We start from the raw sequence: 18432 nt of genomic DNA, 5'->3' as shown, positions 1-18432 counted from the left end.
GCAATTCTCAGCACTGAAAACTTTCTTTTTTCCACTTTGGAAACACATAAAGTTCTCTTTCAGGAGCATCTTTACAACCACAGGGTAAGACTGCTCCCCCCAACAGATTTTGACATTTCAGAGGACCATTTATTCTTGGTGTGCCCCGAGTGAATTTCACTGCTTTGTCTTTCAACGCTATCCCCAGGGAGAACAGATCAAGGTAATTCACGGGGAAAAAGGCTCCTCTTGATGTGAATTGCAATAAAGCCCTCAAAACTCCAAAATCAGCAGTCTTTGGAGAATTGGTAGGAAAAACAGGAACAACACAGCATAGCCCCAGTGAATACTCCCAAATCACAGGCTGCATGGTAACTGTTTATTGTAGAATAAGAAAGAGACTTTTAAGTTTATCAAAAGAAAAACATCTGTTGTGACCATGGAAACAGTGTACAGATATGAAATTTAAACAGTACCCACACACTGGATTAATGGCATTGCTTACAAATAACTAGTTGTTGGATTTCTGAGGTCCAAAGAAAAGAAAGTCAAACAAGCACTGATGATTTATATTGTGACTTTTATTCTAAAGCATTAGCGGAAACTTGACTTTCCATCAAGCGACTGGATAGTACAGTTCATTTGTGAATTAAGTCAGTGATTACATCTGCAACAACCTCATCCCCCACCCTGTTTGTAACACTAGCTTCCTGCTATAAGTGGAAAGTCTTAAGCGGAAACATCCCTGATGATATCATATGCAAAATGATTGGTGAAGCACCCCTGATGGTATCATCATAGTAATTTTTTCAGACTTTGCAGAGCTCCCTCAAGATCCATAGAACACATATTCCAACTGTTTTTACAGCTTGAGTAATACTCCCTATGGTGTTATGACTAAAATGACCTTCGTGCCCATTTATTGGACTGCCCATTTAACTGATAATGGCAATGTGAATAAGCTTAACCAATATGTGACTGATTACTGTTTTAGGAGAAGGCAATATCTAAATGTATAATATTCTGTGTAAAAATAGTAAGAGTATCCTATTTCTACACTGAATAATATGTATATGTATATTTTTTTAATAATATCTAGTCAGTTTAAAGGTTTAGTTGTGTGTTTGGGTGATGGAACTATTATTCCAGGTCCCATTAAAAAGTAATGGTGAAACCAAATTGGTACCAATTTATACAGAGGGACATTACTACCAAAAAACCTCTTTGTTGAGAATTCAACTATGTGAATTCAGCCGCAGCGGCCAGTGTAAACTACAACCCACAAGGATGCCTATACTGAGCTGCAACCATTGGATTAGCATTAAACCAAATGAAGTCATTATCAATATTTATAGCAGCAAGACTTGGGTGATCAATGGGCTCATTAACTGCTACATCTCTCTTGTTGTCTTTGTTAGCAGGGCAAAATAAAAGCTAAAAGATGCTGAGCATAAACACTGTAATGGTAGATAGAGTCAAGTAATCTATTTGCCCTCGTGGTAATAATCCTTTGTTAGCAATTAGCTTATTCATGAAGTTTTTAGAAAAAGTTAATGTGCTGAAAAGAATGTACCATACTGTGCAGAAGTCACCTCTAATTTCTTTATATTTTACTTCTAAGGAGCCAGACCAAAGCACCTAGCCCAAGGGATGAATCATCTTTGTATCTAGATATATATGAAAATGTAGCAAAGAACCAATTTTAAATTGTATCTTTAGCCAATATGTTACTTGCAGCCTGTCTCAAAAAAATCATAATTTGTTCAAGCTTCTTTAGTTCAATTTCTAAAAAAAATCCCAATTGGACCAACAAGATAATTTCTAAAGAGCTAAAAACATATCTAGGCATGTGTGCAGTGTGTCCTTAAAAAATCTGAAGAAATTAGACAAGAGGAGAACAAAATTGTCATGCCTAAAAAAATCAATCTGCATAAGATGAACAGTATCTGAAAGTCATGCCCTTTGAGAAGGTCAAAATCCAGCAAAGACCTGACACAAGACCTGAGAGATACATCTGACCCTTAAGCTGATGCATCTGCAAAGCATCTTTAGAAAAAAAAGTCTCAGTGGAATGGATGCTGTTGAGGTAAATGAGGAGAAAAGGCTGAGGTATGCCAAATTACTCATGAAGTGGACAAAAAAATGGAGTGTAGTGTCAATAGGTCTAATGGAATGATGACTCTAAATTTGAAATTTTTGGTTTCTGTTGTCACCCATATGTACAGAGTCAGGTACAAGAGCATGTGTTTGCAGCCATTTGTAAACCTGCACGCTCTGACATGCTTTGGGGCTGCACTTCAGCTAGCAGTATTGGGGACCTGGTCAAAATTGATTAAGTTACAAACATAGAAAACTACTATCAGATTTTGATCCACCATTCAATATCATCTGGAAAGTCTCTGACTGGAAATAGCTTTATTTTTTTCAGCATGACTATAATTACAAAAGCACTGTAAATGCAGTGAATACCTGGATAGAAGACATAGTGCTTACCAGAGCTCAGACCTCAACATTATTGAAGCAACTAAACAGAGGACAGAACAAAAGGCAGTCAACATACAAAGAAGAGCTGTGTGTGTTTCTTTAAAGACACTTGTCAGGCTTGAATGTCCTCCAAGAAGCCTGGAGAACTATTCCTGAAGACTACTTTAAGAAAGGACAAGAAAGTTTGCCTAAGAGAGTTCGGGCTGTGTTGAAGATTAAAGGTGGCGATACCAACCATTGACTTCCAAGCTCGTTAAAATCCATTCTTGCCTTGTATGCTGTTTTTCCATGCACCAGAGTTCTTGACTGATGCTCATTGCACTCATTCTCTTTTTTTTTACTTCATATTTCATTTCAGTGTCATTTGGCTTCCTCAACATTCTACTGAAACACATCATCGCCATGTTTTTGAATACTGACTGAGATGAATTGAATATTTAAGGTTAGATAAATATAATATATTTCCTTTTTGCAAAATGTTACCAGCAGTGACCTTTGAAGTCACTTCTTTCATCGTGTTCCTACTTATGCATTTGAATTTCCATAATAATAATAATATGAGTAGAATTTATTTGACTTGTTTATAGCCCTACACCTAGGTTGGTGCCTGCTGCGTAGGTGTATGATGTGCTTAAAGTCTCTCAAACTCTCTCTGCATCTGAGCTCTTACTGAAGCGGATTTCCTCTCCTTGGATGAACAGAAAAGGTGTTAAGTGTATTATCTCATCTATTGTATACCATGTTGTAACATGATGCAGACCTTCTCAGGTATGTCTAATCAGGCACATGTGGAGGACTGAAACACTAATCCCTCACACCATGTTTAATTCCATTGTTACCATCTCCTCGGACTGAAAAGCCTATTTAGTATACATCAAGTTCTTTATAGAGAGCTAAAAGCTTAGCAGAATTCCAAGCAACTATGTAAATACAATCCCTGTGGTCAGCCTCTCTTGATCATACTAAGTATCCCATAAATCCTTCAGCTATATTTTGCACAGCTATCCAGACGTAGGCATGCGGTTGAGATGTGGACATATGTGCACTGCGAGTGAAGCATCAATGTCAACCTGTCTGCAAGTCCTCCTAAACAATTGGTCCATCTGCACGAGAACCCCCAGAAATGGGTTGTGGAGTTGTCAAACAGTCATGCTGTCAAGGCATCATTTATTGGTTCCTCAGACTAGAAACTTTTGATTAAATCTGTTTAATTCCAATGCATGTAATCAGGATTGTGTTAGTGAAATAGTGTTTTCACTGCCAGCTAGTTAAGAGGGATGAGCAAAACATCCAACAAGTAATTATTCTGTCCCTGTTACTGAAGGAGTTTGGAAGACTGCCATCTTAATACTATTCTTGCCATGCCCCTTTGTTTTCTTAATGGTTACACTGTATAATGAATAGTCACATAAGAGTTTTAAGGGGAAAAAAAATAACCAAAAACATAAAACTGCTGCTTTATTGTTAAAGAACAGCTACTTTTTAGCGATGCACAAATCAACACACACAACAAGAAAATTGAACAACTTCCCAGCACATTATTTCTCCTCTGCACTCCTCCTCATTGCTCATTGCACTCCATCAGGGGCTCTGAATGTTGCGCATTAGCTGAGGCTTTCTCGGCAGAGATTCACCATTCATTAGTGTCAGGTGAGATTGTTTAGCAAACTGATGAGGTTCAAAGAGTTTGGATCTCGGTCTAATGAAGAAAGTGATTAGATCGAGTCAATATGTCTTCTGACTCCTGTCTGCAGGGACATATGTGACGCAAGTAACGGCCACAGATGCAGATGACCCTACCTATGGAAACAGTGCCAGAGTGGTGTATAGCATCCTCCATGGGCAACCCTATTTCTCTGTTGATCCCAAAACAGGTAAAGTACTTGTGTTTTTGTTTTTTGTTTTTGTTTTGCGCTGTGAACACATTTAGAATTTAAACAAAATGATAATGCAATGTTTTGCAAATCTCAAAAACCTATATTTTATTCACAACAGAACACAGAAAGCATATCAAATGTTAAACTGAAACATTTTATTATTTTATTAAAAAATAGAGTCTCATTTTGAAATCAATGACAGTAACATGACTAAAAAAACTGTCTGGAAGACTAAGTGGTACTAAAAAGAAACAGCCGGAGGAACCTTTTGCATTAAGTTTGTATTAATTGGCAACAGGTCAGTAACATGACTGGGTATATATCTCAGAAGTAAACATCAGCAGACGTTCACCAATGTAAAGAAAAACTGCATCTATAAATTGTGGAACATTTGTAGCACAGAAATAGCATTAAAAATAGTCATGATTGTGTTATGAAAATCACTTAATAGGCTCATGAACACTTCCAGAAACAACTGTCTGTGTTCACACAGTTCACCATGATATCCACAAATGCAGGTTAAAGCTCTAGCATGCAAAGAAGAAGCCTTAAGTGAAGATAATCCAGAAACACTACCTTGTTGTCTGGGCCAAAGTTTGTTTTAAGTGGACTAAGTCAGGACGCTACATCCTCCTGGCTTGGAGGAATGGAACATCTGATCTGTGCTGAGTTAAGTTTTCACACCTTTACATACTGTTGTTGAAAGAAGAGGGGCTGCTACACCGTGGTAAACACAAACCTGACACAAACTTTTTTGAGACATGTTGCTGCAATCAAATTCAAAATGAACAAATATCTTAATGAAACAGTAAAATGTCCAGTTTAAACATTTATGTTCTCTGTCTTCCACTGTGAATAAAATAAGGGTTCATGTGATTTGCATTGTCCTAAGAGAACTGGGTTTGTATCGAATGTATGAGCATGTGTGAGAATTTAACACTCGGGAAAAACAGGCCTCAGAATTAACCTTGGGGCAATAAGACCTGAGAATCTGAATTATTTATTTGAAGGTTTAAAATTGGATTATAGGATGTGCTACACTAAAATCAAACTGCTCTAACATCAGACATTCACCTTGAATATGGTGAATGTCATTACTTTGTTACTGAATCTCGGGCAGATAGATGCTGGCTAGCCAGTGTTGTGTGCAGATAGAGGTAGGTCATTTTAACCAGTATCTATCTCTAAAAGACAAATAATTTGGTGGCATTTGGTGGTGAGACATTAACATTGTTGGTTATTTCCATCTTATTTATATGTGGTCTCATATGAAGGAAATGGCACTAAAAAGGTTGTGGAGTGGCAGCAGGGGGAGCATGGCAGATGATGGCTCTGAATCTAAAAAAAATCTAAATAAAAAAATAAAGAATACTGTACTTTCATACTGCCAGTACTTGCTGGTAGTAGGCCGCTGTTGGCTTGCTATCTGGAACTGTTCAAAGCATATGAAAATAGGTTCATACATATCACACAGCCAGATATGGTGGAATCTGTTGCTGATTATGCTGCTCATCCCAGAGCTTTACAGAGCACCTACTGTGACTGTATTTCAAACTGAAGCTGGAAAAAAATCAAACTGTTAAAGCAAATGTTTGCCCTGCTGGGTCTGCAGCTATCTACAAACGCACATAAACAAGGGGAACAAACACTGGGAGGTAAAAGGTGAGCAAAGGCAGGAGGACGACAATATACATAAATCACCATGCATGTCACAGGGAGAGACACTCTCCTTCTTCCCAAAAGAAAAAGATGACAGAAGTTAAAAAAATAACCATAGTCTTTGATTTTGGATTCTTACATGTTAGATGTTTGCGGATCAAATGGGACATCCTCACCAGATTGAGTAGAATGAGAAAAGGAGAAAGTGTGGACCCACCTATGCTGGTTGCCTCTTTTTAGCCTGCCAACCTCCCACTGACCTAGCTATTAATCTGCAGTACAAACGCTCTCTGATCTCAGGGTCTCTGATCCTCAAGTGAATCATTATATGGCTTCACCAGAGCTCCCTATTGAATGTCAAGTGTTTCCAGTTTGTAAGATGACCTCTATTTCAGCCTTGGTCTGAGCACATATGCAGCTTCTTACTCAGGAGTCAGCTGCTTAGGTGGAAATATATTGTGCTTTTTGAAGTAAATTGTGCATCTGGCATCAAATGTTTTTTTTCCTGAGAATTTTATGTTCACCACTCTTTTTACCTTTGTCTCTCTATCTCTCCATCTCTGTCTCTCACTATCTGCTCTTCCTTCTCTGCTATATCTCTTCTTTATTATCTGTATTTCTCATCAATCTTGCTGTACACCAGGGGTTATAAAGACAGCTTTGCCCAATATGGACAGAGAGGTGAAGGAACAGTACCAGGTATTAATCCAGGCCAAGGACATGGGGGGCCAGCTTGGGGGGCTGGCTGGGACCACCACCATCAACATCACCCTCAGCGATGTCAACGACAACCCACCCAGGTTCTCTAAAAGTGAGTGCACATTGCAGAAAACAAAGTCTTGGCTGTTATGTAGAGCAATGATGATGGAGATGACCTTATACAGGTTCACACATTTTTTTGATAATGAAATAAACACTGTGCAATTACAACGGGGCAGGGGGTATTCATCATATCTACTCTTTGTAATTGCTTTTCATTATTTGTCATTATGCACTGTCGTAAGCAATGGCCTGTTTATTTTGCATGATTGCATCTACCGCTACTACTCCTGGCAAATAAACCGGGGTTGGTTTTATTTCGCTCATGGGGCATCCTTCTATATTTGGATCAGATTTGAGTGTGTCGCTGATGCATCAGGGATTGAGCCAGTGTATTTAAACTCAGTATTTTATATAAGCTGCTAAACAGATTAATTCAATTGTACCGTTCACCAGGTCATGTAAGAAGCCATGCAAGGGGAAAAAAATTCCACAATTCTGTAAAATCATTGATCTGTGAAAGCTTCTCTACATATACTAAGCATAAATATTAAACTCTCTGCACAATGTTTTCTATTCCAAGCCAGCAACTGTATGACAGGAAAGCACAAATACTGCTCTGTATTGATGCAGACTCTTTCGGTATTTCAGGTGACACTGAATGGCCTCCTCTGAATGTAAATAGATGCAGTCAGACGGTCAAGCTCCTTTGGCTGCAACAAAAAGATGATATTTCCATAATGCTGTCACAGCACAGAGGTTTGGGCCAAGTATGGTGGCTCCTCTGCCCTGTCCCAAATCCTGCCTTTGTCTTCTTCTTTTTTCCATTTATATGGGGCTTGCAGGTTTAAATAATGTGCTGCGGTCATGTGTAGAAGAACTCTTTAGATGATTCAGTAATATATTGCCGTATGAACCCACCACACATCTGTCTTTCCCTTGCTTGTTATTATAGATTATGTGTTTGGGAACTGTCAATCCCCTAAACCTCTGTGATGGAAAGCCAGCAGATGCCATTACTAATAGCGGTGTATAGTACCTGCATCTGGCTTAGCTGAATTAAATCCTAGAAGCTTGTTAACCCAATGACAGTGCCACATAACAGCTGTTTGTTAGCATCTAATAATTTCTAACTTGATATTTTTCACTCTGGGGTTTACAAAAAGTTCTTGTTCTATCCTTGAAAGGACACGAACCTGAAAAGACTTTGAAATGAAAGCATGTTCTTGAGAGTATTTGATTATTTATTGATTATATTTAATCGGAGCTCCTGGATCCACACATATGCTGCAGCTTTCCTCTCTCAATCCTTGGATCAATATGAAGGAAAAAGCTATGATCCATAGTAAAATTGAGGAATAACAAATGAGTCCTAAGATCATACGCTATTATTTTCTTGTGGTATTGGACAGTTTGTGGTTTTGTTTTAGCATATTTATTTTTGAGAAACAAAGTAGGAATCCACTGTTATCAGAAGCACAATCACACAATTTCTTCTGCACATTTTGTTCTCTTTATTGATCCTTTCTAATCCTCAAGTTCAAGCAAGATTTTATTTGTCAAATAAAGGCTGAGTAAATAAAAAAATGTGTAACTGGTCTTTGCTGGGTTTTTTTTTTAAAGTATTGATTCAGTATGATTAGAATTTGCTTATTAAAATGGCAAAGCAGTGAAGCTGGTGCAGCGGTCAGGTTCAGCTGCTGGACTCTGATTAGAAGCACTTGCTGTGTTTTGCTAATCCAGTCATCATGAATAATATTGCACTGCCTTCTGACATTGCATCATTCTGACATTTCTTAAACTCATATAGATTGCAAGGACAGAATCAGTGATGTAATTACCCTAAGACATTCCAGGTCCACTTGCAGTGTGCTACAGAATCGCCCACACCACCTCCTTGAAGTCACTAGGTGCAAGCACTCGATTTTTAATGCAACAGTAAAGTTTTCATTTCTCTGGCAGCAGCAGAAACTGATAGTTCAAACTGATAGCCTTCTCAGCCAGAGTAGGGAAATTTAGAATGAAAAAAAAAAAGATGAATTTCTATCCACCACCTGGTGTAAGTGATAATCAATCAACCTGCTGTTTGTTTGCTTATAGATTTCTTCCCAAATCCTCGGCAGAAATGTCTGCTGTTGGTAGTATCAAAGCCCCTGGACTCTTGTGTATGTTGGTCTTACAGGTTGAGCCAACCAATTTCAAGGAGCCGAGCAGCCTTGATGTCCAAACACGTCAAAATTGAATAATATCATGCCTATAGCTACAGGCCTGACTTCAGACACAGAGAATATCAGTTGCTTTGCCTGTGGGTGGATAAGACATCCTTGGCTTGGTGAGAGAATACTTAAAGCACAGAGGATGTAAGGAGCTCTACATTTCCATTTGATGACAACAGATGATAACAAATGAGCTTGAGTCCTGTCTGATTTATATAAACATATTTTTGTGTTGTTGTTGTTGGCAGGTTTCTTTCACTTAAGAGTTCCTGAATCGTCTGCAGTGGGCTCTGCTGTGGGGAGAATCAAAGCCCATGACCTGGACATCGGAAAAAATGCAGAAGTGGAGTACACAATTGTGCCGGGCGATGGAGGCGCCATGTTTGATATCACTACCAATGAACACAACCAGGAGGGGATCATCATTCTCAGAAAGGTAGCTTCTCAGAAATGCAGACTGTTTCATGTTTTATTAATGACATTAACACACGCATTTGCTGGAAGTATTGAGTTACCAGAAATGGGAAAAGACCGGACTGTGTCAATCTCTATGGGTCAGGTAGTTGCAGTAACCTGAGCATATTTACTTACTGCCATCACACATTGTTTTTTGTTATCTTTATACCCAGGATGTCCACATGGATAATATGTTTAGTAGTGTGATTATGAGTTTTGAGCACTGCAAAAGGTTTTTTGTAGCATTTTTAGGCCATAGCAACAATATTCAAATAAGTAAAAGTGTTCAGCTAGTCCCTCTTTATGTTATGTTGTATAATGCTGGACTAGGCAGATGCAAGGGCCGCACCTGTGATCTCTCAGTTGTGAGATGTTGCTCTCTGCTTGAGTCCTTGCTTTCCATGCCTTAAAGCACAGCACGGAGACATGGCATAACTCTCTCTGAGCGCCTGTGCTATATAAAGCATTCACTCAGCACGTCAAGGCTCATTTAGTATGCCATATGTTCTTTCTGCTAAATGGATTAATACATCGAGTGCATGGTGACCCACAGCAAGAGGTCTTGGTTGCTGGCTGTTTTGAACCACAGAGCAAAAGTATCTCATTTAATACCAACTTCTTTCACCACACACAGCATTAGAGTGGCCATGATAGCACTTCACAAAATGGTAAGTGGCACATAGTGATATTAGTGAAATGTATTACTCCTAGGATAAACCCACTGAGATCTGTCATCACATTTTCGAGGGGGGCCTGTAACTGCAAGAGGTGAAAAAAGGCCATTACAGCCACAGACTAAAATTAGAGAGAGAAATAGAATGGCCCAGCCAGCACAATCACTTCTAATCTGCTAAAAACTAAGCTATATTAAGACTGATTATGCAATCCATTATTACATTTAAATATGTATAGACAGTGCTGTGCAAAAGTCTTCAGCCACCCATGGGGAATGGAAATGGGGAATAGGTTCAGTGATTTATTGAAATGTGCATACACGGAGACACACTATGTCAGCCAAAAACAGAGTTTGTACAAGTCTGATTAGCTTGAACGTACAAAGGAGTATTAGGGCCACATTAAAAAAACAGAACAAAATGGCTTGGCACTATCGTGTTTTGTGATACAGCATACATTCTCTTTATTGCACAAGAGTGTAACCATTGTTTCCTTGCATTTGCCCATTGTCAGCCATTTCGTTTTGTACAAATCTGGCCAACTCCTCACAGTTTGTGTGCTTTTTTTTGTTCTGACCAGATGCAGATTTTTGCACCGTTTCTTCAACGTCTTTATAATTATCACCACATTGTATTTATGTGCTAAAAGAGGGATAATTTCCTTGTAACTGTAAGTGTAAATGATCTGAATTATGATTTCACTACAGAAGGCAGTTTGTATAGAGCATAACAGCTGTGGTCATCTTTCTTGAAACAACAACAGGAATCTTCACATTTCAACTTTTCCCGAAATAGAATTTTGACTTTATTCTCAAAATAATTAATAATATTTTTTTTCTTAATGTGGCCCTGATACTCTGTGGTATGAAAGTCAGTATTTCCCATGACCACCTTTGAATCAGAATCAGAATACTTTCTTAATCCCTAATTAAGAAAATTATGTAATTTTTCTTTTTTCTTTTTAAGACATCGAACCTGAAGTTTTCTTGTCATGAACTAGTAACTAGTCAGGAAGACTACTCCAAGTTTTTAAAGGACATTCAAAGCTTTTCTTTGGATGTTGGTCATGATGATCTCACACTGCTACATTAATGTTGAGATACGGGCTCTGTGTTGGCCAATTCATGACCAAAAGCTTTCCATTGTGGGTTTTTCTGTCCAGGTATAGTTGGACTGAATTGGCAGTGTGTTTAGGATTATTGTCATGCTGAAAAATCAAGGTGTTGCCAACCAAATGCTTTCCAGATTGCATCACATGGTAGTTTAAAACCTACGTTTGTAGTTCCATTCATTTTCCCTAGATCCATAACACCGCTGGCTGAAATGCAAAACTATGACAGAATTGATCATAAATCCAACTTTAATAAATGAGAACAAATGATGTGTTTTTGTAACAGGCAGCAAGTTACAAATTTGGTGTGATTTAATTTGAGTCTTTACAAAGTTGCTTGTTATGTATAGAGACAACACTGGTTTATCCAATGAGGTGCCTATCTTATACTTGAATATCAGTGGTAAGTGGTTCAGGAAACCAAAATAAACATTCCTCTTTAAACAGTCAGGTAGAAGGACTGAAAACAAGTGAAGAAGCAGCCAATGTCCAAAGGGAAACTTTGGAAGACCATCAGAAGTATTGCTCAAGACCACCAAAAAAAAATGTGTGATCACCTGACCTGTGCTGCTACTCCAATATCCATTGCTATTTTGTGGATTTAATTAGTATATATCAATTGTCCAATGTCTGATTTTAAAACTCTTTGAAAAATAAATTCAGAACATTGCATACCAGCTTTAAATTTCCACTTTATGAACTTGTGTGCTGAATAGTGTTGACCTTTAGTGTTACATAATTTCTTTCCCTGCGAAATACAGAAACTGTATCTTTGTCACGAAATGTGTCTGCTGACACAAACTGCGCAGTTTTGTGGGTTTTTTTTGTTATCTTTGAGCAGGTTGAAAAGTTGCATTTGAAATTACTTAAAAAAATTACCTCATTTACTCTCATTCCACTTCTGTGGCATTAGCTAGATGCTGTATAGTGATCGAGTGTATTTACATCTGCACCATGAATACATCACAAAGATGAGAACAAAAAAGGTGTGACCAGGTCTTAGAATGTCGTTTTCATTATTTTCTCATTGCTGACTAAGTGTCTTCGTACCATTACTGAAAGCAACAGCCAGCTACAGGACACAGGCTGCAGGACACAAAAATGAACCCGTTCAGCAATAATATGCATTAATCTGTCTATCAGATTCAAATGTTCATTAATTCAAGGTGCAGGAACGCTGTAGCGGATTGTGCCGGTCTACTTTAACGCCTGAGTACACCCCGTGATTCAACAGCTTGTAGAACCACCTTTAGCGGCAATAACTTGAAGTAATCATTTTTTCTATGACTTTATCAGTCTCCTCACATCTTTGTGGAGGAATTTTGATTCACCCTTATTTACAGTTTAGCTTCAGTTAATGAACTGAAGGGCCCACTGTAGGTTTGCAGACATTCATTTATGCACAATTCTTTTAAGCACAGTGTTTCAATCAGGTTGATCTATAGAGAGAAAAACAGCTAGATAGAAAACAATTTTAGATTTAGACAAAGAGCTGCGACACACAAAAGCAAACCTCTACATTTCTTCAAGTCAGAATATCCTCATTAAAATCATTTTCTCATTTATGCCATGCTCTGTTCTGTTGTGACCCTTTCTTTGTGGTAAATCTGGTTAACAACTTGAAGAATCATGGTGTTTAAACACACATAAATAGACATAATATCGCTCTTACACCCACTGCAAAAGGATGATATTTCTCTTTGGACACTGAAAGCATTCAAGTCAATTGCAGTGGGTGGGTGAGTGCTGCATGGGCAGAGAAGAGTCACATTGTGGTCTCATTAAGGTTTCACAGGCCATCTCTTAAAAGGTACACCTTTTACAATGATGGCATGCATCAGAAAAAAGTGCATTAATAGAATTTTATATAACTTTAATTACCACTGGATTGATTTTTTGCCTTCATCGGGCCATATTAATCAAAATCAAAGTCAAAGTGCCTATGTACACAGAAACGTGGGCTTCCTGATGTTGATTTGTTTGCCTCTCCACTCTGTTTTGTTTTATGAAAGCATCAAGCATTACAGGCCTAACTAATACTGTGCAATATGTTGTTTTCAGCAGTACACAAACTCATACCTTTCATTGCCATTTGGAGCCATAACAGAATAACAGAAATGCTCACGCTTCCACAATTCTGCCATCATGCCAGTATCACTAGAACAGCTGGCAAATGTTTGGCTCACTATCTCAGAAAGTGCCATGCAGCAATAGAGAACAAATAATATGAAGGTGTAAAAGTTAAAATTACCCACACAATAAACTACACAGATTCACTCATATAAAGTTTTTCATGCATTCTCTCTTTCTCTCTATCGCATGCACAAAGAAACATGCAGAAATATCAGCTCTCAAACCGCTATTGTGTTACACTTAGCAGCTGACTTGCTCACACAAGTCTATTGTTACACTGACACCTTCATATTCTTTTGCGCATTTCACTTTAGCAGGATGCAGCAGACCCCTGTGGTGAGTTTAAATGGCATTTTCTATCAGTGCTACTGAGATTCAAGAGAAAAGGGGAAAAAAAGTGCGAAGGAAAGCTACATTTGCATGATGAAAAAGCCCGAAAATGTCAGCATTGTGGAAAAGAAGACAATATAAATGTCAGTTACTAAAGATTTGTGTACTAAATCCTCAAACGTATGCTTAACATACTTTTATTGAAAACATTTAAACGAGTTGGAACATATTTAATTGATAAGCCACAACTTTTGCTGTGTTTTTTTGTTTCTTTTTAAATAATTACTTAGCAGTAACATTTAATTTTAATTTCATTTGATTTCATTTAATTTTTCTTGTCTCATAATCATTTTTTGTTGCGTGTGTTATTGTGTATAAAAAGAGTCTTTCTTCAGAGCGTTGCAGCTTCACAGGAAAAATCCCTTCTAGAAGTTAAAGAAGTGGGTTTCACATTAAAACTTGCCTTCTTTACTAACAAAACACTGCTAAGGAGTTACAACAGATCCGTTTGTGTCTCACGTTTTATTCAGGGACGGAGCATGTATTTCATCTGATTGCAGAAGTATTTGTAAAAAAGGTGCAGCCAATTCTATCTGTATTTTGTGCCTTTCAGGCTATTTCTGATGTAAGTGTCTAAAATTTTCTTTGGGGGAATGCAAATCTGCATTTGTTTTTGTGATCTATCAGACTGAGGTATTCGTTAACTGGTACATTTTTAGTACATGCCCCAGCACACGACTACACAAAGGTGTGTGATCCTTTGATCCTCCAAAAATATGCAGCTGAGTGAGTAATTGATTCACTGCTTAGTGTAAGAGCTCCCTCAGTATGCTCTATACATGTGTGCATGAACATGTGCAAACCAGTGTGTGTAGATCATAGACACGCGTCTGTACACTGAAAGCGAATAGTGGATATAGTCATAGCTGTAGATCATTATATCGTGACCTTCTCATTGACAGTAATGGAAAAACAGAATGAAACAGGAGGCAATTATAATGTAAATGAAGACAGTTATTTGTTTACATCAGGCATAGCCTCGATGGATGGCAGGGATGCATCTTTCCTGCTATTGTTTTACTTCCAATGTTTGATATGCTGCCATAACAACAATGCAGCATTGTGATGTATCCCCTACAGTAGCATGGTTCTGTACAAAGCCAGCATTGAAGGGAAGCATTCTGAGCCCCTCTAACTGACCAGACCCCCCACAGGGTAATTTGCCAAACAACACGTGCTCCTTCCCATCTGGGATTACGATATTAGCAGGAGTGAGAAAGAGAAAAGAGGAAGAATGAGCATTGCCTTGGAAAGGTGTGGGAAGCAGGTAGCCAAAGATGAAGCCTTTAAGAGTTGTTCACTGTGTTCCCAGAATACTGACCCGCCTACGGACTTGTCTTTTTTCAGGTTGGTAGACTATCCCTAGAGACAGGTGTGCAAATGTGCACAGATCACCCCTCACTCTACCTTTTCCCCTCCTTCTCTGTCTTTCTTGTCTTTTTTTTTACTTCCCTTCCTCTCGCACACATTAAAAAACAGTGGGGTAGAGACAAGAGCCACATTGTGCACAGAGCAGAGTTTGGCAGACCCCAAATTAAAGACTCAGGAAGGTTGGCTATGATAAGAGGATCAGGCTGAGTGTTGGGTTCAAAGGATGATCATCTGTTTCCCAGTCTACCAGTACAGGGAGAGAGGTAAAAAGAGGCACAGAGGCATAGGGGGAATTTGTACATCCCATCTGCAAAGCATAAGATTATGGGAGACAATAGGTAAATCCACCAATGAATTCCCAAGGAGACATACTGACAAATGTGTGCATACAGAGGGACATACTGTACATGGAAAAGCATGCAGTGGCACACAGTTTGTTCAAATACCACTATAGATATATGGAGAAGACTCACACATCCACATATTGAGAGATCTTGCATGATAACCTTGGGTTACGGCGCTAGAATAGTTTTCAGTCAGATTGAATGCTGTTTGTCCATTTGCCTGTTTATTTGCCTTCTCCTGGGAGGAAAAAAAAAAGATGGCAGATATGTGTAATTGAAATGTGCGAGGCCTAAAGGAACAGCATTGTTTAATGACAGCTTGTGTGGCTTAATATTTGCTGGCTCACATTCAGGGAATCTATTTTAATACAGGACTATCTCCTCCCTGTAAAAACTGAATGCCCCCAGCGGCCACAGCGCATTGAATAAAGAGCATTTGCTGCAAACCTCTGGCACCACTTCCAAATCCATTACCACAGAGAGTGACAGTGGTCCATAAACCATTGTAGAAAAGTACAGAAGACTTCAGTTCCAAGCTGCTGTATCTATAGCTTAACCATGAGTATTTATAAAGACATTGGGGTTGGTAAAAGAATATATCTAGAACATATGTATGCAATATGCTAGGGAAAATCTGGACAGCTCAGCCAGCATTCCTGTTACCTCAGGTGATAACAGCATTTCCATGCCAGTCCATCTTGCCTTACACCTACATGTATCTGGGCATCCTACTGGCAAATCTCCTTTTTTAAATAAATTTGAATTGAAATATTTTTATTTAAAAGGGACAGTGTATATTAATGAACATATCAATGTAAATATGCCAGAGTTAGCCAAATGGCTATGTTTCATCTGTAGTGCCTGGCAGGTCAGACGAAAAGAATTATAATAAATTTAACACATCATTAGATAAGACAAATATGATATGGTTCTTCGGATATTACAGTGTTTTTGAGCTGCTGTTGGATATTTTGTTACAATGGTGTCATGTCTGGTATTGTTTTTGATTGCAAAGGTTTTCTATAGTTTATGTTCATGGTCTGGCTATTTCTTAGCAAGAGTGGAGTAAGTTTATTAATCAAAGGTTTGATGCTACAAGATGTTGAACTCCAATTATTCTCTGTGGCAAGGCTAACACCTTTGTGCTGAAGCTGTACCAACATGAGGGTGAGAATGGATTAATGAAAGACATATTGTATAGAGATTTGTCCTCCCAAGCTTTAATGGTCCAGTCTATTAAAAATTGGTTGCCATGGATTTTGAAGTCGTCGGTTGGGATTGTTAGATTATTGTTAGTATATTTAAGTTGGTTGTCAAGGCAGTGTTGGAAAATTATTGCATAAAAAATGCACAGAAAAAGTGAAAACTTATAAACAGCAGGAAGCGTAAACTAGAAACTCTTTAGAGTTGGGGTCTGCCAACTCTTCTTTTCTTTTTGTGCATAAATTCTGTGCTGCATTGTGCCACACATGCAGCAATGGCAAAAGTACACTTGATGTAGAAATAAGTTTAGTGCTTACTATAAAAGAAATAACATAGTTTTACAGAGTCAGTGAACATAGGTCTCATTTCTCACTCTGTCCTTGGTGCTGAAACACATATCTGACAAAGAAAAAAATGGCTTGAAGGTTTCAGACTTAGCATATACTCACCAGCCACTGTGTTACCAACCACATCGCCACAATTCACAACACTTAGCCATGTAGACATCGTCAAAATGACCTGCCGAGGTGCAAACTGAGAAACAGGGATATAGGGATAGGGAATAAAGGGGAATGTGCCATGGTTTTTGGTATCAGACAGGCATTTCCCATTCAGAAATCTTTCAGTTTACAGAGAATCTGAAAGACTGAAAAAAATATTCAGTGGGTGGCAGTTCTCAGGGTAATAATCATTTTCTAATTCCAGAGGTCAGTGGAGACTGGACAAACTGCCTGGAGCTAATAATCAAATAACCACTTGTTACAACCAAGATTTGCAGAACAGCATCTTATAAACACAAAGCTGATTGAATGGGACAACTGAAGCCTACACCAGGTACAACTCCTGTCAGCTAAGAACAGGAAACTGAGCCTTCAATTTGCCACAGCTCACCAAAACTGAATGGTACGGAGGACTGAAAAAATGTCTTCTCTGACAGTCAGATGTAGGGTCAGAATTTGGTGCAAAAAACAGGAAAATAGGGATCCATCTTGCCATCTTCAGGCTGCTGGTGGTGTTGATGCAATGTTTGCACACTTTGAACCATTTAGTATCAATTCAGCATGATTTAAACACTACACCACAGCCTCCCTGGTTGTTGTTGTTGACTGTGTCTGTCCCTTTATGGCCACAGTGTAAGCTAAGCTCAAACGATCTCAGACTGGTTTCTTGAACATGAAAGTAAGTTCACTGACCTCCAAAGTCACCAAATCTAAGAGCACCTTTCTGGGGATGACAAATCTGCATCAATGCACGATCCTGTCATGAGCAAATTTACTAGTACATAAAAGATTTCTTTTTTTTAAGCCACAACTTGGGCATTTTAGTCATCACCATCTTGGTCTCACCAATACTGTGTGGATGTGAGTAATGAACACAGGGCCTTACTTGTAGAACGAACCTGTTATTCCCAAATCTAATCATAATCTAACATAATCTGCTGTATTGTACATTTTAGACTATATAGAAACATAATTTATAAAACAATCATCAGGTTGTATTAAAAAAAATCAGAAATGAAGATGTTAAAATAAAATTTCAGACCATATATGGAAAGTTTGCACTGAGATAATGCTTCATGCAAGACATCTATAAGACTCAAGACTCCATGACTCTTGCTTATAGATGCTATGGTAGCACACAAGACAAGCTGGATTATTTAATGTATTTAAATGTAAATAGAAAGAATGTCTTTCAAGATTTTGAGTTAATAAAGCAGCAGTCAAAGTCAGCCAATGAGTCATCCAGCTTGCATAAGGTGACATTTTTTTTCTGCTC

At 38.3% G+C, this 18432-nt stretch overlaps 1 protein-coding gene across 1 annotated transcript in view; it reads left to right on the top strand.

The window, feature by feature from the left end:
• The window catches only part of LOC116324447 (cadherin-12-like), a 99721-nt gene that overhangs the window by 51700 nt on the left and 29589 nt on the right, over positions 1–18432 (top strand). Inside the window, exons 4-6 of the mRNA XM_031745040.2 lie at positions 4218–4337; positions 6643–6810; positions 9223–9410. Of these exons, the coding sequence (XP_031600900.1) occupies positions 4218–4337; positions 6643–6810; positions 9223–9410 (476 nt within the window). The remainder of the gene's footprint in view (positions 1–4217; positions 4338–6642; positions 6811–9222; positions 9411–18432) is intronic.

This window comes from Oreochromis aureus, linkage group 9, assembly GCF_013358895.1.
Source record: "Oreochromis aureus strain Israel breed Guangdong linkage group 9, ZZ_aureus, whole genome shotgun sequence".
In the NCBI taxonomy this organism is placed as follows: Eukaryota; Metazoa; Chordata; class Actinopteri; order Cichliformes; family Cichlidae; genus Oreochromis; species Oreochromis aureus.
Note: the sequence above shows the minus strand (reverse complement) of the source record. Positions and strands in the feature narration are given on the sequence as shown.